Below are 24,677 nucleotides of genomic sequence, written 5' to 3' on the forward strand. Positions count from 1 at the left end.
AACTCACGGGATATTCAGGTCTGCCAACCCAGATGCTTTTGTTGGTAACCCAAATCTCAGGTATTTTGGCTAACTGCCACTTCATTACAGATAGCTTGCTACCTCCCAGTACTTTAGATAAAAAGGGACCCAGGCCTTTGGCATGGATGGTTGGAGTAATATGTAGAGTTTCATTGGAAATGGAAATTTCACAGTGCATATACATATTGTAAAATTGATTTAACATAACAGTTAAGTCTAGTTAATTTTTTTTTTAACAGAAAAGGTGAAAAAAATCGTTAAATATTTATAGTAATTTTTTTTAATGTACAGAGGCCTTTTTCTTTGTGCTTTTTTTTTTTTTCTCTTTAATTTCACTTTGAATGGATGAATCCATTGACGACGGCAATATCAAGGTGGAGAACAGTTAAAATTTTGGTTTTCAATGGTCGAATCCATTGGCGACAATAATATCGAGGTGAAGAACATTTTCCATACCTTTTGTGGTTGTGTTCATCAGCTTGGCTCTGTGCCATTGTTTGTTGTCTGCTTCTGCATGCCTTTCAACTATTTATTCCTTCAATTATTTATGACAATGGATTTTCATTTTGTAGATTTGGTGGAAAGATTATGTTGATAGAAAGAAAGTGAAACGAAAGCAGAATGGATCATAAGGACATGATGGGATGTTCACCTTTGCTGGAGAGAGGAAGACTAAAACCTCAACCAAAGAAAGCATTGAAATCAGTGACAGATTCCTCTGAAAATTCAAACAGCTCCGACAATATCTTTTGAAATCACAGCAGGCCGAGGCTCATGTACTTCACTATCAGGGCTCTGGTGGCCCGAAATGAGAAGCGAATACACATTCTTAAGAATGCATTAGCAATCCAGTTATGTAATCAAACTTACCAAACATCTATCGGGCAGATGGACTTGAGCACTTCTGCCATTGCTGTTGACGAAATTTACAGCGAAAGCGCAAATAAAACAACAGACTCTATTTTGGAGGACATAGACATACTCTGCAGGAGGGGACGCTTAACCGAAGCGGTGGGAACGCTGCATCACTTGAACCCAACAGACTTGAAGGTGCGTTTCGATGTTTACTCCTGTCTCTTGCAATGGTGTGTGCAGATGAAAGCTTTGCAAGAGGGCAAGCGGGTTCATTCCCATATAATTAAAATGAATTTCAGCCCAGGTATAGTTCTTGGAAACAATCTCATAAACATGTATGCCAAATGTGGGAGTCTGGTAGATGCACAACAAGTCTTTGACAAAATGCCTCTGAAAAACATGTGTTCATGGAATACCACACTTGCCGGGTATACTAAAAGTGGCAATTTGGAGTATGCGATGGAAATGTTTGACAAAATGCCTGAACAAGATGCCGTGTCATGGACAGTGATGATTGCTTCATATAGACAGCACGGGTATTACAAGGGATCTCTACATCTCTATGAGCAAATGCTAGAGGCGGGCACGATGCCAAACCAATTTACTTTTACTAGTGTTCTGAGTGCATGTACCAGCCTGGCAGTTCTTGAACAGGGGAAGAGAGTCCATGGTCATATTGTTAAATTCGGACGTTGTCCGTATGTTGCTGTGGGAAATGCACTTGTTAGCTTGTATGCCAAATGTGGGAGCATTGAGGAGGCACGCCGCATGTTTGACAATATGCCTGTGAGAAATGTGTATTCATGGAATACTTTGATTGGAGCCTATACCCAATCTGGTGATTTACATTTTGCACGTGCCCTGTTTGACAAAATGCCTGCACGAGACGTGGTGTCATGGAACTCGATGATTTCAGGATATTCCCAACATGGGTTTGATAAGGAAGGAATCCAACTATTTGTCGAAATGCAACAGGATGGTATGAAGCCTGATTTGTTCACCTGCACCTCTGTATTAACTGCATGTGCTAACATAGAGTCTTTGAAACAGGGAAAGAAAATCCATGCCCATGTTATCAGAATTGGGTTAGAGATGGATGGGACTGTGGGCAATGCCCTTGTGAGCATGTATGCCAAATGTGGGAACACAGATGATGCACACTTCGTATTTGAGAAAATGCCCGAACTGAATGTCGTTTCATGGACTGCGATGATTGCAGGATATGTTAAGTGTGGGAGCATAGAGCATGCTCGACATCTGTTTGAAAGAATGCCCGAACGAGATGTAGTATCATGGACTTCAATGATTGTAGGATATGCCCAATATGGAGACGACAAAGAAGTTCTACAGCTTTTTGAAGAGATGCTACTATCAGGCCCAAAGCCAAATAATTTCACTTTTGCATGTGTTCTGAGTGTTATCGCAAGCATAGCTGCTTTTGAGAATGGCAAGCAAGTCCATGCCCACACTTTGAAAGTTGGATTCGATTCCTACACGTCAGTTGGAAATTCCCTTATTACCATGTATGCAAAATGTGGGAACATTGAAGATGCACGCAAAGTGTTCAAAAATATGCCTGAGCAAGATGCTGTTTCGTGGACTGCAATAATTGCAGGAAATGCTCAGCACGGATTTGGTAAGGAGGCCCTCCAGTTATTTGATAAAATGCTGTGGGTGGGCATGAAACCAGACAGTATTACATTTCTTGGTGTTCTTATGGCATGCACTCATGCAGGCCTAGTGGATGAAGGCCGACACTACTTCATTTCTATGAGTCGAGACCATTACATCACTCCTAAAGTGAGCCATTATGCATGCATGGTTGACCTTCTTGGGCGAGCAGGGTGCCTGGAAGAAGCAGAGGAGATGATCAACAAAATGCCAGTGGAGCCCGATGCTTGTGTGTGGGGGGCATTGCTTGGCTCCTGCAGAATCCATGATAATATGGCTTTAGCGAAACGAGCTGCAGAAAGCCTTTTGATGTTGGAGCCAGAAAATGCTGGAGCATATTCTCTGCTGGCAAATACATATGCCTCATTTGGCAAGTGGGATGATGTTGCCAAAGTGAGAAAATTGATGAAAGACAGAGGAGTAAAAAAGGATCCAGGATGTAGCTGGATTGAAATTAAGAACAAGGTACATGTATTTGGGGTAGAAGATGGACGCCATCCTCAAACACAGGAGATCTATGCAATGCTGGAGAAATTGTCTCGGGAGATCAGAGAGGAAGGGTATGTGCCAAATATGAAATTTGTACTGCATGATATTAAGGAGGAGCGTAAAGAACAAATTCTTTGCCACCATAGTGAGAAGCTGGCTATTGCCTTCGGGCTTCTCAACACACCCCATGGCACAACCCTAAGGATTATCAAAAACCTTCGTGCTTGTGGGGACTGCCACACTGCTACAAAATTCATCTCCAAGGTAGTTGGACGTGAAATCATTGTGAGAGATGCTAACCGCTTTCACCATTTCAAGGGTGGCTCATGCTCTTGTGGAGACTATTGGTGAGGCCAGGTTTGTCAAATATATGAGCCTTTTGCATGTTGTCATTGCCTTATTAGGCATAACTGGAGGTGATACTTTGCTTCCTGGTACAGTCAAATGAGTGAATATCCAACGACTTAAATTGGAAGAGAACACTTGCAAAGATTTGGTGCATGGTTCTTAATCTGTTTAAATCCGGTGATTATATTCTGGGTTTATGAGGGATACATATCTCATCATCATGTGTGAATGATAGTCCTGCAGAATTTATTGCATTACCTGTTCCCCTTGATTGGCAAGGCTTTGTTCAGACTCTTCCATTACTTTTCTTAACATGGATTCTACAAGCTGAAAGTGCAATAAAAAATTTAGGAAGACAGATGTAATCATAAGTACACCAAAGAGCATTTTCACAGACCCATGACAAAGGCAATGCCTGCTTAAAAAGTCGATTACCATATAAGAAGTACTTTCTGAGACAAGGCAATTTTTCTACTACGAAGTTTTGGTAGCTTATGTTAAGAATTATGAATGGGATCAAGGGCTCACCATTGGCACTTCTTCAGCCTTTTTGTCAGAAAGAATTGCAAGGAGGAGTTTGGTCAGTACCTGTGATGGAGGATGCTGATTCAATAAAAAGGTTCATTTTCTGATTATGATCAATTTTTAAAATTTTACGAACATCACTTATTATCTGAAATAAGAGCATCAATGCAAGATATCTTCTGAAATTCACATTCTTGCAGAAAAAAAAAAAGTTGAGAGGCAAAACAATCAGCAACTGTCGTAGCCTACTTACTGTCCCATTGCAGTTCAAGGAGAAATCTTTGTTTGTATACTCAGCTGAGAGAGCCTCAGGAAATTTCATACAGAGATACTCTAACAGGGCACTTATGTCAATGTTTCCAAGGAGATCACTTTTTGTAAGTTGATCCTGATCGTTCTTCACTGGTGAACTATTGACGGAATCAGAGGCTTTCCCAGAACCTTTGATAGGAAGCTTTATTCCATCAGGAAACTTCACATTAACTCCATATTTCACAAGTCCCTGTCCTCCAGTGTGTTTCCAATCATAGTATAATATCAGGGCTAGAACGCAATCTACCACCTTTGTTGATGAACCTCCCTGAAACAATCACCAGAAGGTAAAGTGAGATAAACCTACAATAAGTATTCCTCCAGCAATTTCTTCAACAAACCAAACATTGTCAATTTTGCTAATCTATTTTCAACGAGATATAGAAATTTTGGCTTCATTCCGCAGATCAAATTTCTCTTTCACGAAAGCCACAATTTTGTGTACAATATACAATGACATGAACTATTTTGCTTTCAAACTGTATGCAGTGGACGTTTTGGAGCAAACTCTGAAGCATAAGGAAGCGCAATATTCTTTTTTCAGAATGTATGCATGATTTTGGTCCAACACTGATTGCTTTCATGTGAACCATATACAGTTTGTAAAACAATATAGAGTGCTCCAGAAAGCATGGACGAGATAGGTTTTGTATATCTAGAGTCCGGTCTGCTGCAATTATAGAACATGGACTTGTTTTTGAAGGCTTGTATGAATGTAACTGTGGCACAATCTTTTGAGTTTCCCACTTACTTGTACATGCCCAATGACCAGCCTCTTGATACTATGATGTGTGTAAACGCACATACCTGCTCCAAATCAGAAGCCTCGAAGGTTGGAAGCTGCATTTCTTCAACCGCAACAAGGAAGTTCCTCACATTCTCAAAATACTGAATCGCAGATAAGGCTGCCCCATCAGGGAAAGGAACCAGAGGACCCTGGACTTTCTACTACCTGGGATAACCACAAGCAAAAATCAATTAAAAATGCTGTTCGTTAAGAAAATTGTTTAACAATTTCTGCGTATGAACCTCTACAATAAGTAGATCAACATGTTATGAGCGCAGGCATAAATCAACTATAATGTTTGAACATACAGACATATTGACAGTTCAAACACAAAACAGAGCAGCCTCTGTTGATGACAGGAAAGGACCAACCAAATCCTTCAAACATGTGAAAAGGGATAGAATTTGCATCCTACCTTTGGCACTGCCCCTGGAATAACCTAGTTGAGAACATTACAAAGAATGAGACCATTATGTAGTCCCAGGCAAAATTCTTCCTCTGTTGGCTCATTTGGCAGTAAATCGGTAGCTCCATCAACCATTTCTCGCAGCCATGCTGCAGCTTGGTACCTTCTAGAAGCTGCATTACACAAATGTGCATATATCATATCAAAGGATCTAAATGCCTTCAAGCTTTAGACCTGTAAATGAAGAGCTACACTAGTATAAAGCTTTAAACATTTAATTTTGGTGCTTCCGAATTCTGAATTGTCAGTCAAGAAATCAATATCCATTATCTCTAGAAAGATGTATACCCAAATCAAACAGCTTGAATACTCCAGAGCTTTAAATATAACTACACGAATAATTTTAAATGCAACCTTCGCATAAACGATGCCGCAAGGAATGTATATGCTATAAGCGGTATAGACATAGATTGCTAATGCTCAATCTTTAAAGCTCTGAATATGTATAGATGAATCAAACGGCTCGAATGTGCGAAAACTTTAAACAGGCCTATTTACAGAAGAAATTAGTTGTCTTGAACATACACACATGACTTGCAACATATCAATCCTTAAAGCTCTGGCAAGCATATGTTTATAAACCAAACTGTTGGAATGCTCAAGCGCTTAAATTTGCTTTCACAGAGTAGCATAACTTGTAGAACTTGAAACTTGAAAGCTCTGGCAAACAGGTATTTATAAATCAAATTGTTGTAATACTTAAGAACTTGGGTTTTCTTTCACGTATTCGCATAAATTGCAGAAATTTAATCTTTAAGGCTCTAACACAAATATCCGAATTAAAGGGATCAACAGAATTGGAGATGGCCTGAAATGCTAACATTGCCGAACTATGCTCGCCTGTAAGTGTTAACCAAGATTTTAAATTGTTCCTTGATTGTTTATAAGCAAGATTGCTCCAATCATATTATTCTTACATTCATTTCTTGCCGTTACCCTTACATTCATTTTTTGTTGTTCTGATGTGTTATTTTGATGGGAACGAGAATCAACTATTATCTGGATTGGATTGGAGCTGACAAACAAATTGAAGGGAATTGTGGACGGGAGTAGTCTACCTAGGCAGTAGAATGGCCCGTTTTCCGTCATCGGCTGGAAAATCGTGCGGCTCCGGCCACCGGGAATGTCTCCTAGCTCGGCCACCCTCCCCTAGCTCCGCCACCCTCCCTCTCCGCTTCTCCGCCACCCTCCCCTGGCAATCCTGACATTCCCTGCCAGGGCCTGACAAAAAATCGGTAGACTACTCCCATCCACTTGACCTACTTTCGCCCTTTTCCTTTATTTTCCTTGCATTATTATTAGATTTTTTAAGTAGCATCATGCTTCACAGCTCACACTGGCTCATCCCTGCGGAGAAGCCAAATTTATCCATCCGCAGGTTGCGAACCCTCGACACTTAGTCCGCTCTTCTCTCGGTTCTCGCCATCTCCAGCCTGTGACAACCAAATCTCTGGTCACTCCGATAGGTCGACCTGAAAACTATTCCGGCGCGTATATATGTGGGGGTTAGATCTCTACGAGAGTCGATTCCGTGAAGCCTCGAGACCATGTGTGTTCAGCAGGATTCGATCTGATGACGCTGTGCGAGTATTATTTTTTGTTACAAATGGATCCGTGCCCGTTCGTGAAGGTCTTGGTGGGAGGTTTGGCGCTGAGAATCCCTGTGGCCTCCAAACCCACCAGAGCAGGCATTCATTCTTCAAGATTTCCTTGCTTTTGCGAGATCAAATTTGATAAATTCCGAGTCCAGATAGCGGCGGTTCCTCTCATTTCTGTCGACGCTCCTGCCCCTGATGTCCAAAACTTGGTGGCGAGTTTTCATCTGGAGCATTCGGAGCTAGTGAAGCTTTCCAAGAATTATTCTTGCCTCGGGGTTTTGAATCCGCAGCTGGACATTACGGTTTACACAGGCCGGCAGGGTTCGAACTGCGGTATGAACTTGGGAAAGGTGCTGGGTAAATTCTCGGTTCCTTTGGACTTGGAGGGAGCCCACGAGAGGCTGGTCGTGTTCCACAACAGGTGGGTGTCTATTGGGAAAAGCTCAGCCGGAGATTCGAAAGCGGGACCTCAGCTTCACTTGAACGTCCGGGCAGAGCCTGACCCAAGGTTTGTTTTCCAGTTTGACGGCGAGCCCGAGTGCAGTCCGCAGGTCTTGCAGATTCAGGGCAATATTCGGCAACCAATTTTCAGCTGCAAGTTTAGCCGCGACAGGAATTCTAGATCAGGGTTGGTGCTCTGATTCTTAGCTACGCATTATTTACTCTCAACTACATTGTGCAGAATCTCTAGAGCTTGGTATACAGGATTTTCTTTTGAATTGAATGAAAAAGGACGCTACCGTGAAATTTAAATCCCTTATTTGTTTTCACAATATGCTTTCTATTATCAACCATTAATGTGTGGCAACCGTGCCTTTACCAGTTTGGCAATATTACAAATGACTTTCTATTGTTATCATTGTGTCATTGTGTGGCAAGTGTGCATTTTCCCAATTCTGGCAATATTTCAATTGAATATAGATGGCTTAGAAATTCTTCACCTAGGTGGGTATCTTATTCTGCCAAAGTCACCCAAACATGCAACTGGTCTTAACCACTTGAAGCAGCCTGCTTACTTGAGCAAGACAGCCCATGAGGGATGACATTGACTCGGATGACAGGGATATGAAGCATTCCCACTTCAACATCTCTAACCAAGCCCTTATATTAGACACACAAATGTCCCCATTTCCAGTGAATTTTCTGATCTATAAATTCGGTGGTCCTCTCCCAATCAACCCATAACTTTAAAATTTGAATAAACCACTGGATCAGGTTGAATGTTGGCTGTCTTCTGGCATAGATTGCGGGTAATGGGATGTTCAGAGTGCCCATTATCAAACTCCATGCAAAATTGGTATATATATGCTATCATATTTAATGTCAGACTGTCCTGCAGTTTAGATTATATTTTAAGAGCTAAGCACCATAACAAACCCGGTGGTGTCTTTTTTCTGTTTGTTATTTTGCTATATTTTTTTTTAATGTAAAATTTGTGTATGCTATTGTAGGTTGTTTGTTTGAACTTATAAATTTGAATTTCTTTAGCAGATTTTAAAGAAATGGGGTGTTTAGAGTGCCCATTATCAAACCCCATGCGAAATTTCTATATATGCTATCATATTTAATGTCAACCTGTCCTGCAGTTAAGATTAAATTCTAAAAGCTAACCACCATAGCAAACCCCGGTGATGTCTTATATATTATTTATGTAAAATCTGTGAAGGCTATTGTGGGTGGTTTGTTTGAAATTTGAACTGCTTTACATAAAAATTTGTGGAGGCTATTGTGCGTGGTTTGTTTGAAATTTGAGTTTGTTTGAAATTTGAAGTTTGAACTGCTTTAGCAGATTTTAAGGATTTGTATCATTAGAGTGTCTTTCTGTTGTCGAAATAGTTTGTCATGTTTTGGATCGTATGAAGGGATTGTTGTTTGTTTTTTGTTTTTCCTTTGTATGTAGCTAGAGATTGGTATACAGGATTTCCTTTTGAATTGAATGAAAAAGGATGCTAGTGTGAAATTTAAATCCCTTATTTGTTATCACAATATGCTTTCTATTATTGTTGCCATCAATATGTGGCAAGAGCACCTTTCCCAGTTTGGCAATATTACAATTGACTTTCTATTATTATTGGTATCAATGTGTGGCAAGTGTGCATTTTCCCAATCTGACAATATTCCAATTGAATGTAGATGGCTTAGGAATTCTTCACCTAGGTGGGTATCTTATTCTGCCAAAGTCATCCAAACATGCAACTGGTCTTAACCACTCGAAGCAGCCTGCTTTCTTGAGCAAGATAGCGCATGAGGGATGACATTGACTCGGATGTGAACCTTGACAGGGATATGAAGCACTCCCACTTCACCATCTAACCGAGCCCTTATACTAGACACTCAAATGCCCCCATTTCCAGTGACTTTTCTGATCTATAAATCCAGTGGTCCACTCCCAATCAAACCATAAATTTAAAATTTGAATAAATGAGTGGATCAGGTGGAATGTTGGCTGTCTTCTGGCGTAGATTGTGAGTTATGGGGTGTTTAGAGTACCCATTATCAAAACCCATGCAAAATTTGTATATATGCTATCAAAATTAATGTCAGACTGTCTTGCAGTTTAGATTGAATTCTAAGAGCTAACCACCATAGCAAAGCTCGGTGATGTCGTCCTTTTTTTTTAAATTTGTGTAGGCTATTGTAGGTGGTTTGTTTGAAATTTGAAATTTTAGTTGCTTTAGCAGATTTTAAGGAAATGGGTTGTTGAGAGTGCCCATTATGATATTTAATGTCAGACTGTCCTGCAGTTTAGATTAAATTCTGAGAGCTAACCACCGTAGCAAACCTGGTGATGTCTTATATGTTTTTTTATGTAAAATTTGTGGAGGATATTGGAGGTGGTTTGTTTGAAATTTGAAATTTGAAAGTTGAACTGCTTTAGTAGATTTTAAGGTTTTGTACCATGAGAGTGCGTTTCTGTTGTGGAAAGAGATTGTCATGTTTTGGATTGTATGAAGGGATTGTTGTCTGTTTTTTGTTTTTCCTTTGTATGTAGATGTTTCTGTGGATGGTTGCATGTTCTTGTTCTGTTTTATTAGCAGGGGTTTAGAGACTGTTTTTGTATTTGTTGATTTCTTTTGATTCTGATTACACCTTTTTATCTGTCACAGATCGATCCAATGTGACTCAAGTAATAGGGGCTGGTTAAGCTCCTGCAGTAGTAGTCGGGAGAGAGATATAAGGGTACGGAAAGGATGGTTGGTTATGATACATGATCTTTCTGGGTCTCCAGTTGCAGCTGCATCAATGGTAATTCCTTTTGTTCCTTCAGTTGGTACAGATAGGGTTAGCCGCTCTAATTGTAGGACCTGGCATCACAATGGTGACAATCAACGCATCTCTGATTGTAGGACCTGGCATCACATACAAAAGCTCAGGATCTACCATTGCATATCTTAAAGGTGAGGATGAGAGATCTTCATACCATATAGACTCTGCTTTAAAGCATACAAATATGGTATAGTAATCCTCTGGAGAGGATCTAATCCATAGAGGTGCAATATATAATTTAGTTTGCTTACAATTGCGAGTCCTTGTAGCACAGGGGCAGCACATATAAATATGGAATATTCGAAAAGGATTTAATCTTTGTAAGTGAAATACACAATACATAAGCTAGTTTATTTGCAGGTGGAGGTCTTTATGATTGCAGGGGCTGCACAAATGTATGAGAAGGGCAATTTAGCTAGTGTGGACATAAGTTTTCTAGCGGATGCACATATATGTGCTTATGAAGATCCATCTGCCTATGGGAGGTATATTTGTTTCAATCAAATAGTCAGTAAGGCAGAGGATGCTGTCAATTTAGCACAGAGCTTGCGTCACCTGATACCGTTCCCTGATAGGTACAGAGCAATTATCTATTCTTCAGTGATTAAAATCACTGAAGATTCTGTATCTGCAAGATTTGAAATGGGTTTGTTTACATAATGATATTTTATCACAATTATTGTGTCACAATGAAACCAATCATACATAGCTGCTGTCCAAAGATAAATATGAATTTTGCATTATTTATTTGATTTTTTTGTTGTATAACTTGGTAACAGATTTGAAGACTCAACGGTCTACCAACAGCGTCTGAGTAATAAGAAGTTGACTGGATTGATGGTTGGATATGGAAATCGTGCAACCCTAAGCAGCGAACTGTAAGGGACGGGGGGGCGGCTTTTCCCCATGTTTACAGCTCATCAGCAGCCATGAATGAGGGGCACAAGAAAACTTGGGGAGATTACATGTTCAGACTACATGCATTATTGTACATCATGTAATATAATTTTCCCTTTTAGGTTCGTTGGAATGTTGGCAATAAGTCGATTTTCTTCACGACGAGCATTAAAGTCTCAACCTTCATTTGATAGTTGGCAACAGCCCTAAGTCGATTTCCATAACGACCAGCAATGAAGTTTTAGCCTGTCACTAAGGCTTTCAACCATGCGCATTTTTTTGTTAATTGCTGAAGTAAAATCTATTTCCTGCTTTCTTGCAAAAGTGCAAGCAAACTTTGTTGATGGGCTGTTTGGTGTGTGAATAAAAAGTGCTATACCCCACATTCTGGAATTGTTTTATCATTATGAAAGTTCCTCCTGTTTGTTTTACCATTATGGGCAGTTACACTCTTCCTTAACACAGCTTGCACTCTCCCTTATCATGAGCTGTGTTATGAATGAATGGAATGTGTAATGTTTGTTTATATGTGAAAATTTGTTACGTAAGGCCTTTTGCTTATATTTGCAGCCATCATTTTAATGATGTTTTTGTTTTTTTTTGGTTTTAATCTTTATATATATTTGAGTGTGTTTTTATTTTTAAAGAAGCAGAAAAGATTATTTTTAATTAATTGGATTATTATGTAAAAATCCTTGAACCATTTATCTGAATAATCCACAAACATCTGGCAGGAAAGAGTAGATTTCCATTTCTGCCAAATGCATTTGGATCAACTAATAATTTATTTGAATAAATCACTGACATTTGTAAAATGGTGGATTATTATTATAAAAGGAAAAAAGCGCTAAACAAATAATTTTTATATCCTGTTTTATTGATTTAATATGTTGTAACTGGTTAAAGTTCAAAGGAGTGGTTTATGTATGCCAGTTTTGTGGGAAGTGTCTTGATTAAAAAAAACTCTAGAGATATTCTCTGTCACACATGTACTAACTAATAAAAGTTCATAAAAAAATTTATTTACCACATACCATAATATTATATGGTCAATCTTGACAAATGAAAACGTAAGACTTGTAACTCGTTATTGTGACTTTACATAAATTATAGTGTGAATGTTCGTTTTAAAACAACTAATGAAATTTGTCATTAGAATTGGTTTACGACCTGAAAAGGTCACTGTCAGGCCAGTACAGATGTTATTACAGCACTAACCTGTCAGGCCAGTACATATGTTATTACAGCACTCTTTTGATAATTACGAATCATGAACCTTACGCTGCGTTGCATATTGCACTTTGGTGATGATACCAATTTTACGCAGGGGCTTTGATGAAGCTTGCAACAACGACACCACTGCAACAAAAAGGCCATTCATCTGATGTCTACTGATTTTTTGTCGGGCCCTGGCAGGGAATGTCAGGATTGCCAGGGGAGGGTGGCGGAGCTAGGAGACATTCCTAGTGGCCGGAGCTGGATGATTTTCCGGCCGGTGACGGAAAACGGGCCATTCTACCGCCTAGGTAGACTACTCCATTGATCAATTATATTATTACTAGATTCAATGACTAATTATATCATTATTTAACATAGTGAACTTTCATTTATTGCTAGATTCAATAACTAATTATATCATTATTTAACATAGTGAACTTTCATATATACTAAGTCAAATGATCAATTATATCATTGTTTAGTATGGTGAATAATTTTAAATTTATGGAAAAAATAAATTTTTAAATTAAACAAGCACTGCTATTTATGATATTAAAATAAATAAAACACATGAACCTTTTCTTGCTGGTAAAAAAAAAACGATAAAACACACTTTAAATACAAAAAGCTGGGTATTTTTTACCCATCAAAAAAATCTTGGAAATTTTCATTAAAAATCGTTACCCAGCAAAGCTTTTTAATATAAAAGTTTTCGGAATTTCGTTTAAAACTTTGTACAGATCCTTTTAGAAGTAAAAAAAACTTTAAATTCCCTGGAAGAAATGCACATTTTGTGCATCGAACGGAAGTAACCACAAAACCAAATTTGGGTCATGTTTAACCTCTCATAACTTATGGGTTAGATAGGTTAGCTTTCTGTGAGCCTCACTTTAACTAAAAATAAAATATTCTGAATTGTTACGCTGGTTAAACGTGATTGTTGGTGATTTAAAAAAAAAGGTCACCACAAACCAAAGAACACTCGTTGCAACACCGGTGAAGATTGTATGATGATTTTTTTCATTTCAGCCTCCATTTAATTTTGGTTGTTAACTAAACCAACTTCATCATCTGTGAAATAGGAGGAGAAGAGCCTAACATTATATTAAATACAGAAAAGCCACCTCTCCCTGTCACAATTATCAGATTAACTATATTAAGAGTGGGATTTGCTGCCCTTCTTAGAATCTTCGATAGAGCTCCAAGAACGAGCCCGCAAAGAAAAGTATATCGATGATCTCGAGTAATGATCACAGATAAATGCTTATAACTGGCAGCAGCACCACGTACAATTCACAATAACATGTGGTAAACTGAACATTTGCAAGCAAACAAACAATATGCTTTTGGGTTTGTGGAAAAATCTCAAAGCCCAAATGCAGAAAACATGGTGCTATCCCATGACAAAAATAAGGATCAAAACTTGTTTATACAACGTCTGACACAACTAAAAAATCCCATCTTCCTTTCTCAGCGTCCGTGAGACTAGCTGGCAAGCATCCATACTCACATCTACTGCTGCTGCCAAGGCCACAAAGACTGCAGCATCTTCCATACAATTAACATGTCTCATGGCTATTTGTACAACGGGCTTGCTGCATTGACGTTCTCCCTGAACAGTAGAACTCATCACAAAGCCTTTATAAACAGGATAGGGGAACTGGCTGAAAGAAAAATCTCCACTGCTGTGAGGACTTGCAACAGGAGAATTGAGGGATGAACATCCTGACCGTCCATTACCCATGTCAATCAGAAACTTCCCTCCCTTCTGGGAACTGATCACTGATTCTGCAAGCAATATCCCATTATTCATGCCAACCAATCCACAGCCCTCTGCCACAAGCTCAAATCTGCAGCCCAAACCGTCACTACCGCCGCGTTCTTTCCAAGCTTCCAGTCGACCCCATGGCGTCCAACTGCCTTCTCCCATATGTCTAAGAATAAGCCAAGCTCCAGGGTTAGAGCGGCTAACCCTATCTGTACCAACTGAAGGAACAAAAGGAGTTACCATTGATGCAGCTGCAACTGGAGACCCAGAAAGATCATGTATCATAACCAACCATCCTTTCCGTACCCTTATATCTCTCTCCCGACTACTACTGCAGGAGCTTAACCAGCCCCTATTACTTGAGTCACATTGGATCGATCTGTGACAGATAAAAAGGTGTAATCAGAATCAAAAGAAATCAACAAATACAAAAACAGTCTCTAAACCCCTGCTAATAAAACAGAACAAGAACATGCAACCATCCACAGAAACATCTACATGCAAAGGAAAAACAAAAAACAGACAACAATCCCTTCATACAATCCAAAACATGACAATCTCTTTCCACAACAGAAACGCACTCTCATGGTACAAAACCTTAAAATCTGCTAAAGCAGTTCAACTTTCAAATTTCAAATTTCAAACAAACCACCTCCAATATCCTCCACAAATTTTACATAAAAAAACATATAAGACATCACCAGGTTTGCTACGGTGGTTAGCTCTCAGAATTTAATCTAAACTGCAGGACAGTCTGACATTAAATATCATAATGGGCACTCTCAACAACCCATTTCCTTAAAATCTGCTAAAGCAACTAAAATTTCAAATTTCAAACAAACCACCTACAATAGCCTACACAAATTAAAAAAAAAAAGGACGACATCACCGGGCTTTGCTATGGTGGTTAGCTCTTAGAATTCAATCTAAACTGCAGGACAGTCTGACATTAATTTTGATAGCATATATACAAATTTTGCATGGGTTTTGATAATGGGTACTCTAAACACCCCATAACCCACAATCTACGCCAGAAGACAGCCAACATTCCACCTGATCCACTCATTTATTCAAATTTTAAATTTATGGTTTGATTGGGAGTGGACCACTGGATTTATAGATTAGAAAAGTCACTGGAAATGGGGGCATTTGAGTGTCTAGTATAAGGGCTCGGTTAGATGGTGAAGTGGGAGTGCTTCATATCCCTGTTAAGGTTCACATCCGAGTCAATGTCATCCCTCATGCGCTGTCTTGCTCAAGAAAGGAGGCTGCTTCGAGTGGTTAAGACCAGTTGCATGTTTGGATGACTTTGGCAGAATAAGATACCCACCTAGGTGAAGAATTTCTAAGCCATCTACATTCAATTGGAATATTGTCAGATTGGGAAAATTCACACTTGCCACACATTGATACCAATAATAATAGAAAGTCAATTGTAATATTGCCAAACTGGGAAAGGTGCTCTCGCCACATATTGATGGCAACAATAATAGAAAGCATATTGTGATAACAAATAAGGGATTTAAATTTCACACTAGCGTCCTTTTTCATTCAATTCAAAAGGAAATCCTGTATACCAATCTCTAGCTACATACAAAGGAAAAACAAAAAACAAACAACAATCCCTTCATACGATCCAAAACATGACAAACTATTTCGACAACAGAAACACACTCTAATGATACAAATCCTTAAAATCTGCTAAAGCAGTTCAAACTTCAAATTTCAAACAAACCACGCACAATAGCCTCCACAAATTTTTATGTAAAGCAGTTCAAATTTCAAACAAACCACCTACAATAGCCTTCACAGATTTTACATAAATAATATATAAGACATCACCGGGGTTTGCTATGGTGGTTAGCTTTTAGAATTTAATCTTAACTGCAGGACAGGTTGACATTAAATATGATAGCATATATAGAAATTTCGCATGGGGTTTGATAATGGGCACTCTAAACACCCCATTTCTTTAAAATCTGCTAAAGAAATTCAAATTTCTAAGTTCAAACAAACAACCTACAATAGCATACACAAATTTTACATTAAAAAAAAAATAGCAAAATAACAAACAGAAAAAAGACACCATCGGGTTTGTTATGGTGCTTAGCTCTTAAAATATAATCTAAACTGCAGGACAGTTTGACATTAAATATTATAGCATATATATACCAATTTTGCATGGAGTTTGATAATGGGCACTCTAAACATCCCATTACCCGCAATCTATGCCAGAAGACAGCCAACATTCAACCTGATCCAGTAGTTTATTCAAATTTTAAAGTTATGGGTTGATTGGGAGAGGACCACCGAATTTATAGATCAGAAAATTCACTGGAAATGGGGACATTTGTGTGTCTAATATAAGGGCTTGGTTAGAGATGTTGAAGTGGGAATGCTTCATATCCCTGTCATCCGAGTCAATGTCATCCCTCATGGGCTGTCTTGCTCAAGTAAGCAGGCTGCTTCAAGTGGTTAAGACCAGTTGCATGTTTGGGTGACTTTGGCAGAATAAGATACCCACCTAGGTGAAGAATTTCCAAGCCATCTATATTCAATTGAAATATTTGTTAGCTCCATTAATTTTGCACAAATTGCTGCCTACAATTATGGAGTTGCAGTCTTTCCTTAACTTATGGAAACCAACTGCAGTAGTTTCCTTAAGTTAAGAAAAGGCAACTGCAATTACTAATTTTGTAATTAGGAGCTACTAAAGTGGTCCATCACTTTGATTCGAGTTCTCTGCCTTGATTTGTGGACATCTAACACATAGCTATGAGAAGCTTGATGGAAGCTTAGCTATATGTTCATCTGTTTGGTCCCCAAGCTCATCTCTCAACCCCCTTCAGTTTTACACCATCTAGCTGAGATAGCAGAGCTTGGAAGTGCCTTCAGAATTATTCTGTTCTTTTTTTTCTTTTTCTTGGATTGTAGCTGGAGTGCTGAAGAAGAAGCAAGCAAGTGGACTGTGGCCTTCATCAAAACATCACCAATGGCTGGAGGTAACTCGTATCCCTGGGCATTAAGATTTAATGATTCTTTGAGTTTATTCCGCATGAAGAATCGTTGTTGAAACTGTAGAATATCTAACATTTGGTATCAGAGCCCTTTTACCTCTGCCTTGCTGTGTGTTGGCCAAGAATCTATGTCATGCATGCGTTATTGTTTACATTTCCATTTGTTTGACTGGCATGCTTTCCACTCCATCTTATCCAAGTCTTTGCGGGATTTAAGTTAATGGGTTTTGTAAAGACTGTAATCGAGCTTCTCAATTTTTTTTTTTTAAGCTCAAAGTTTGGCATTGAAGTATACAGCGTAAGCTTGATGTTGGAGTTTAGGGTCGCATGAAATTTAAGGGCTCTTCTGAAATTTAAAGACCCATTTATCTTCAAAGTCAAGTCAAAACTGCGCTGTAGTCGTATCCCTAGCCGAGGTCTGGAGTTTTCTTCATATCAGTAAGATCAGATATTGGATCTTTCTGTTGATGGGTCTTTTAATTCTGTGCATTTAGAAAATTTAGAAAATAACTTATGCTTCTTGTGAGATCGATCAACTCTGCGAGAGTTGAAACCTGAACGTATTTGCTCTCATTGCGATTATTTTTAAGGAAGTGAGGGCATGGGATGGGGTTTGAACATGCAACCTGTGCTATGCATCTAAGCTAACTGCGAACACCGGGGTGAAGTTTTATTATACGAGAAAACAACGTGTGGACACTATCTGTTTTGATGTATTACTTGATGTGTGTTATTTTTACATCCAAGATTTAATAGATGGGCATGCTGGGTTACGTGCTAAGATGATTTAATTGATTTAAAGGATATATTTCACAATTTTTTTTTTTTTAAAATGACTGCTTGAGATGTATGCCCTTTCGCAATAGAGCTGCGTGCAGATGCGCGAATGTTTTGACTATCGGAACCACACTTGCATTGTTTTTGAGAAGCTTGGGCCAAGCTTATATGGTTTTCTACGGAAAAACGATTACCGTCCATTTCCAATTGATCTTGTCCGGGAGGTTGGAAGACAACTGTTGGAATCTGTAGCATGTGTGTAATTTTATTTTTATAAATGCTTTTGTCCGTGTCCCTTCACTAGAATACTCAATTGGTTGGTTTCTTATAGTGCTGCTCCAATTGGTGAATGTTGTGAGCCTTATTTGTTATTTGTTAAGATAATTCTTTCATGATAGATTTACTTTTAAAATTTCTCTTCACATCAAGTTCGGTTTTTATTTTTACGTATGGTTGTAGCCATATTTGAACCTTCACTTCACTTTTTTAAAGTTTTGGAGGCTTTCGTTTTTATTACTTTGTCATCATCAAGAATCAATGGGATTTGAATAGGCCTCTTAATTTTATACTAAGTATTTTGTTTAGTGAAGTTGAAATCCTATGTTCTAATACCTCTTTAGTCATCGCTTGTGGAAATTGTGAACATATTCTAACGTTAATGGCCTCCAAAATATAATATTGGATGGTGCCTTGTTTTATGAGATGGCATTGCCATGGCTCTTGAAAAGGGTACTAGCAGTATCTATTTAGGATTTTGTTTTCCTAATTTCGCCAGTGATATGTGGCAGATATGCATGAGTTGAATCTCGTTCACACGGATTTAAAGACTGAAAATATACTTTTTGTTTCTTCAGAATATGTAAAGTTTCCAGATTGCAAGGTAGTTGCTAGTATGATGTGGTAATGATTATGATTAAAATTGACTCGGTTGGCACATCGCCTATCTTGATCAGCGAGCATTAGATACTAATTTGTATGGTATTGGAGCGCTCTAGTATATGGCTGAACTGTAGTTAATTAATTAACACATTATTTGGTCTGGATTGTGGGATGATATGTGATATGTGCCCATATACAATGTCTTATGGTCAACGTTTCGAACCTTCCCATCTGAGGTTCATCATCCCGATAATGAATGCTTGTCCTGATGATGTACAGGTGGAAGGGTTTGTAACGTTAACTATAAACATGGCAAATATTGTAGATCATCCCAAAACCCGACATAATGATTGTCACTGTGAGACTGACTAATAATATGTCTGTCAAATCATTTATCTGTTTTCATGCCCTATAATAGTGTCCACAATCATTTTAATTTATATGCTTCAACCGACATATATGTAAAGAAGTCAGAGTTCTGATAGCATATGATTGTTGTTCAAAGGGTGTTTATTTTGCATGAAGTTCAGATTAGCGTTGTTGAAATTTAATGTAAATTTAATTTTAATTTTATTTATCTTGTGAGCAAAATAGCTTGTTTGCTGGTCAATTTTTGTTGTTTTATAAACTTAAGGACGGAGCCTGAAGTCAAGCCAGCTAGCCTTCGAACTGCATTTGCTATGCAAGTGCAAAGTAGATCAACGCTGCTTCAGTCAATCTCCGGGTTAAGTTTATAAATTGAACAATCAATTTGTAGTCATTTTCGGTAATGCTGACTGCTTTAAATTTTGATTTTTGCTGGAAAAATTATTACAGTTATATGGAGTTTATTAAAATGTCATTTTGACTTACTCCCTTCAGTAAACATTATTTTTCTCTCTGGTTAAGTTTTGTTTATGTAGAAAAATAATGTCTAGTGATCCATATAATTTTAATTAATTAGAGAATAGCCACAACATCTTTAATTAAATAAAATTATATATTTTGTTTGATAAGATCACATAAAGATTATTTAGACATTAAATTGTAATTAATTACACTGAATATAATAAATTTTATCCCACAGGAATCTTTATTATATTTATGTAATTAATTAGGATAAAATTTCATAACCTACCCACAGGAGTTATGAATTAATAAGTTTTATCATAAAGTTTTATTGAATCTGTTTGAATTAAAAATTTAGCCCACAGGCAATTTTTATGTCATTTGATTCAATTCCTTTTAGCATGATTTACATTGAATATAATAAATTCTATCCCACAGGAATTTTTATTATATTTATGTAATTAATTAGGATAAAATTTCATAACCTACCCATAGGAGTTATGAATTAATAAGTTTTATCATAAAGTTTTATTGAATCTGTTTGAATTAAAAATTTAGCCCACGGGCAATTTTTATGTCATTTGATTCAATTCTTTTTAGCATGATTTACATTGGTAAAACATGAAAGTTATTAAGCCTCAATTTTAACATAAGCATGTGATTCTTTATTTTGATGCAGCAGTACAACCTGCAAATTTCTCTGAAATTCGTTGTGACATTCTCGAACTTAAGGAAATAATCTCATTTGTTTGTTATGAATCTAATATGGTTAACGTTAATATTAACACATGGTGGATTGATTCTGGATCAACAATTCACATTTCGAATTCCTTGCAAGGTTTGCAAAACCTAAGGAAGCCAGTGGGAAGTGAGCAAAGCATCTTATCAGGAAACAAGATGGGCTCGCATGTGGAAGCTATAGGAACATGTTATTTAACTTTAAGTAGTGGTTTTGTTTTGGAATTAGAAAAGACCTTTTATGTTCCAAGTTTTTCTAGAAACTTGATCTCAGTTTCAAGGCTTGTACCTTTTGGATATTCCTTAAACTTTTCAGAAAAATCTTTCAATCTATTCTATAAATCTGATTATGTTGGGAATGGTATTTTGTCTAATGGTCTTTACTGCATTAATTTACAAAACAATGTCACATATGATTCAATGCATGTTCACACTGGCACTAAAAGATGTGTTATTAATGAAGATTCCTCTAAATTATGGCACCAGAGACTAGGTCATATCTCCATAGATAGAATTAATGGAGATCTAGAGGAAGAGGTTTACATGAAACAACCTGAAGGATTCCCCTCTAATGATGGTGAGCAATTGGTTTGCAAGCTCAAGAAGTCATTATATGGTTTAAAACAAGCATCCCGCCAATGGTATTTGAAATTCCATAATGTAATTTCTTATTTTATTTTTGTAGAAAACATTATGGATCAATGTATATACCTGAAGGTTAGTGGGAGTAAAATTTGTTTTCTTGTTTTATATATGGATGACCTTTTGCTAGCAACCAATGATAAGGGTTTGCTACATGAGGTGAAACAATTCCTCTCTAAAAATATTGATATGAAGGATATGGGTGAGGCATCTTATGTCATTGGCATTAAGATCCATAGAGACAGATTTCGAGGCATCTTGGGTCTGTCCCAGGAAACCTATATTAATAAAATTTTAGAGAGATTTCGGATGAAGGATTGTTCACCAAGTGTAGCTCCCATTGTGAAGGGTGATAGGTTCAATTTGAACCAATGCCCGAAGAACGACTTTGAAAGGGAACAAATGAAGAACATTCCATATGCTTCTGCTGTCGGAAGCCTAATGTATGCTCAAGTCTGCACAAGACCTGACATTGCATTTGTTGTGGGAATGTTGGGATGATGTCAGAGTGATCCAGGTTTAGACCACTGGAGAGCTGCAAAGAAAGTAATGAGGTACCTTCAAGGAACCAAAGACTACATGCTTATGTATAGACGGACGGACAACTTGGAAGTAATTGGCTACTCAGATTCTGACTTTGCTGGATGTGTTGATTCACGTAAATCAACATCAGGTTACATTTTTATGTTGGCCAGTGGAGATGTATCAGACCTTGATTGCCACTTACACTATGGAAGCCGAGTTCGTCTCCTGTTTTGAGGCTACTTTACATGGTGTATGGCTTAGGAATTTCATTTCTGGGCTTAGAATTATGGATTCTATATCTAAGCCATTGAGAATATATTGTGATAATTCAGCTGTTGTTTTTATGGCTAAAAATGGGAGTCGAAATAAACACATCGACATTAAGTATTTAGCTATAAGGGAACGTGTTAAAGAAAAGAAAGTGGTCATTGAGCACGTCAGCATTGAGTTAATGATCGCTGATCCTTTGACTAAGGGCATGCCACCGTTTAAATTCAAGGATCATGTATTGAATATGGGACTTGGTTCCATTATGTAGTTTTTCATTGTATGGACAATGTTATTTTAATGAAATTCTTAATTATTGTGATGTTTTTTCTCATATTTATGTGCACCTTAAGTTGATTTGAGAAAATTCATTTAAGAAGGACCAAGAATAAACATAAGGTTTATTCATTAAGAAATTGTTGCCACATAAATTATAATAAGAATAAATACATAGTAATACATGGAAGATAATACTCGTCATTAGAGGACTTATCGCCATGATTCATGTATCTATTACTTAATACAGATTATCAATGGTTTTTAAGTTGAGACATTAAGTTTGGAAGTATGGACCAAGTGGGAGAATGTTAGCTCCATTAATTTTGCACAAATTGTTGCCTACAATTATGGAGTTGCAGTCTTTCCTTAACTTATGGAAACCAACTGCAGTAGTTTCCTTAAGTTAAGAAAAGGCAACTGCAATTACTAATTTTGTAATTAGGAGCTACTAAAGTGGTCCATCACTTTGATTCGAGTTCTCTGCCTTGATTTGTGGACATCTAACACATAGCTATGAGAAGCTTGATGGAAGCTTAGCTATATGTTCATCTGTTTGGTCCCCAAGCTCATCTCTCAACCCCCTTCAGTTTTACACCATCTAGCTGAGATAGCAGAGCTTGGAAGTGCCTTCAGAATTATTGTGTTTTTTTTTTTCTTTTGCTTGGATTGTAGCTGGAGTGCTGAAGAAGAAGCAAGCAAGTGGACTGTGGCCTTCATCAAAACATCACCAATGGCTGGAGGTAACTCGTATCCCTGGGCATTAAGATTTAATGATTCTTTGAGTTTATTCCGCATGAAGAATCGTTGTTGAAACTGTAGAATATCTAACAATATTGCCAGAATTGGGAAAATGCACACTTGCCACATAATGACACAATGATAACAATAGAAAGTCATTTGTAATATTGCCAAACTGGTAAAGGCACGCTTGCCACACATTAATGGTTGATAATAGAAAGCATATTGTGAAAACAAATAAGGGATTTAAATTTCACGGTAGCGTCCTTTTTCATTCAATTCAAAAGAAAATCCTGTATACCAAGCTCTAGAGATTCTGCACAATGTAGTTGAGAGTAAATAATGCGTAGCTTAGAATCAGAGCACCAACCGTGATCTAGAATTCCTGTCGCGGCTAAACTTGCAGCTGAAAATTGGTTGCCGAATATTGCCCTGAATCTGCAAGACCTGCGGACTGCACTCGGGCTCACCGTCAAACTGGAAAACAAACCTTGGGTCAGGCTCTGCCCGGACGTTCAAGTGAAGCTGAGGTCCCGCTTTCGAATCTCCGGCTGAGCTTTTCCCAATAGACACCCACCCGTTGTGGAACACGACCAACCTCTCGTGGGCTCCCTCCAAGTCCAAAGGAACCGAGAATTTACCCAGCACCTTTCCCAAGTTCATACCGCAGTTCGAACCCTGCCGGCCTGTGTAAACCGTAATGTCCAGCTGCGGATTCGAAACCCCGAGGCAAGAATAATTCTTGGAAGGCTTCACTAGCTCCGAATGCTCCAGATGAAAGCTTGCCACCAAGTTTTGGACATCAGGGGCAGGAGCGTCGACAGAAATGAGAGGAACCGCCGCTATCTGGACTGGGAATTTATCAAATTTAATCTCGCAAAAACAAGGAAATCTTGAAGAATGAATGCCTGCTCTGGTGGGTTTGGAGGCCACGGGGATTCTTAGCGCCAAACCTCCCACCAAAACCTTCACGAACGAGCACGGATCCATTTGTACCAAAAAATAATAATCTCACAGCGTCATCAGATCGAATCCTGCTGAACACACATGGTCTCGAGGCTTCACGGAATCGACTCTCATAGAGACCTAACCCCCACATATATACGCGCCGGAATAGTTTTCAGGTCGACCTATCGGAGTGACCAGAGATTTGGTTGTCACAGGCTGGAGATGGCGAGAACCGAGAGAAGAGCGGACTAAGTGTCGAGGGTTCGCAACCTGCGGATGGATAAATTTGGCTTCTCCGCAGGGATGAGCCAGTGTGAGCTGTGAAGCATGATGCTACTTAAAAAATCTAATAATAATGCAAGGAAAATAAAGGAAAAGGGCGAAAGTAAGTCAGTGGATGGGAGTAGTCTACCGATTTTTTGTCAGGCCTTGGCAGGGAATGTCAGGGTTGCCAGGGGAGGGTGGCAGAGAACCGGAGAAGGAGGGTGGCGGAGCTATAGGGGAGGGTGGCAGAGGGCGGAGACATTCCCGTTGGCCGGAGCCGGACGATTTTCCGGCCGGTGACGGAAAACGGGCCATTCTACCGCCTAGGTAGACTAATTTTTAAGTATGGAAATTCTACAATTAAAATAATAATTTTCCATCACAAATATTAATTACAAAGCTCAATGCTTACAGGGATAATGTTCAAAGATTTGTTTCTATCTATAGCAATATATGGACCTACAATTCATTCTACTCTTGAAATATAAAATAAAAATAACAAAAAAATAAAATACTTTATATATATATATATATATATGTATAGATTATTTTT

The 24,677-nt window shown here is 38.2% G+C and overlaps 3 protein-coding genes and 1 pseudogene across 6 annotated transcripts; 2 read left to right on the forward strand and 2 right to left on the reverse strand.

Annotated features, from left to right (window-relative positions):
• The first annotated feature begins 346 nt into the window (after positions 1-346).
• On the forward strand, positions 347-10,255 carry LOC149237002 (pentatricopeptide repeat-containing protein At2g22070 pseudogene; annotated as a pseudogene). 2 transcript variants are annotated; one of them, XR_016246269.1, is made up of 3 exons: positions 347-457; positions 594-4,003; positions 10,180-10,255. The product of XR_016246269.1 is annotated as a pentatricopeptide repeat-containing protein At2g22070 pseudogene, transcript variant X1 (transcript). The 2 variants fall into 2 exon arrangements; XR_016246270.1 differs by lacking the exon at positions 347-457 and having other exon boundaries at positions 468-4,003.
• Positions 3,631-5,219, reverse strand: LOC149237003 (kinesin-like protein KIN-14I). Its single transcript, XM_089369110.1, has 4 exons — positions 5,029-5,219; positions 4,163-4,489; positions 3,913-3,987; positions 3,631-3,711 (listed from the first exon to the last, which is right to left on the reverse strand). Exons 1-4 carry the CDS (start codon positions 5,065-5,067, stop codon positions 3,631-3,633), a joined length of 522 nt encoding a protein of 173 aa, XP_089225236.1. The 5' UTR covers positions 5,068-5,219.
• On the forward strand, positions 6,356-10,898 carry LOC149237004 (uncharacterized). 2 transcript variants are annotated; one of them, XM_089372558.1, is made up of 3 exons: positions 6,356-7,700; positions 10,180-10,470; positions 10,700-10,898. In XM_089372558.1, the coding sequence occupies exons 1-2, from the start codon at positions 7,048-7,050 to the stop codon at positions 10,466-10,468; spliced, it is 942 nt and encodes a 313-aa protein (XP_089228684.1). In that variant the 5' UTR covers positions 6,356-7,047; the 3' UTR covers positions 10,469-10,470; positions 10,700-10,898. The 2 variants fall into 2 exon arrangements, with proteins under 2 accessions (XP_089228684.1, XP_089228683.1); XM_089372557.1 differs by having other exon boundaries at positions 6,362-7,700; positions 10,722-10,898.
• A 3,003-nt stretch (positions 10,899-13,901) lies between these two features.
• Positions 13,902-23,902, reverse strand: LOC149237005 (uncharacterized). The gene is made up of 2 exons (XM_089369111.1): positions 23,283-23,902; positions 13,902-14,601 (listed from the first exon to the last, which is right to left on the reverse strand). The coding sequence occupies exons 1-2, from the start codon at positions 23,900-23,902 to the stop codon at positions 13,902-13,904; spliced, it is 1,320 nt and encodes a 439-aa protein (XP_089225237.1).
• Between the last annotated feature and the right edge of the window lie 775 nt (positions 23,903-24,677).

This window comes from Pinus tabuliformis, chromosome 8, assembly GCF_031772625.1.
Source record: "Pinus tabuliformis cultivar Carrire ecotype Pingquan chromosome 8, CPIR1, whole genome shotgun sequence".
In the NCBI taxonomy this organism is placed as follows: Eukaryota; Viridiplantae; Streptophyta; class Pinopsida; order Pinales; family Pinaceae; genus Pinus; species Pinus tabuliformis.

Coding starts and splice junctions, on each gene's coding strand:
- LOC149237003 (XM_089369110.1), bottom strand. CDS start 5,067: ATGCAGCTTCCAACCTTCGAGGCTTCTGATTTGGAGCAG. Junction 4,490..5,028: donor AGGCTTCTGATTTGGAGCAG/GTATGTGCGTTT, acceptor TGATTGTTTCAG/GGAGGTTCATCAACAAAGGT. Junction 3,712..3,912: donor AGGCTGAAGAAGTGCCAATG/GTGAGCCCTTGA, acceptor TTGCACTTTCAG/CTTGTAGAATCCATGTTAAG.
- LOC149237004 (XM_089372558.1), top strand. CDS start 7,048: ATGACGCTGTGCGAGTATTATTTTTTGTTACAAATGGATCCGTGCCCG. Junction 7,701..10,179: donor GACAGGAATTCTAGATCAGG/GTTGGTGCTCTG, acceptor TATCTGTCACAG/ATCGATCCAATGTGACTCAA.
- LOC149237005 (XM_089369111.1), bottom strand. CDS start 23,902: ATGGATCCGTGCTCGTTCGTGAAGGTTTTGGTGGGAGGTTTGGCGCTA. Junction 14,602..23,282: donor GACAGGAATTCTAGATCACG/GTTGGTGCTCTG, acceptor TATCTGTCACAG/ATCGATCCAATGTGACTCAA.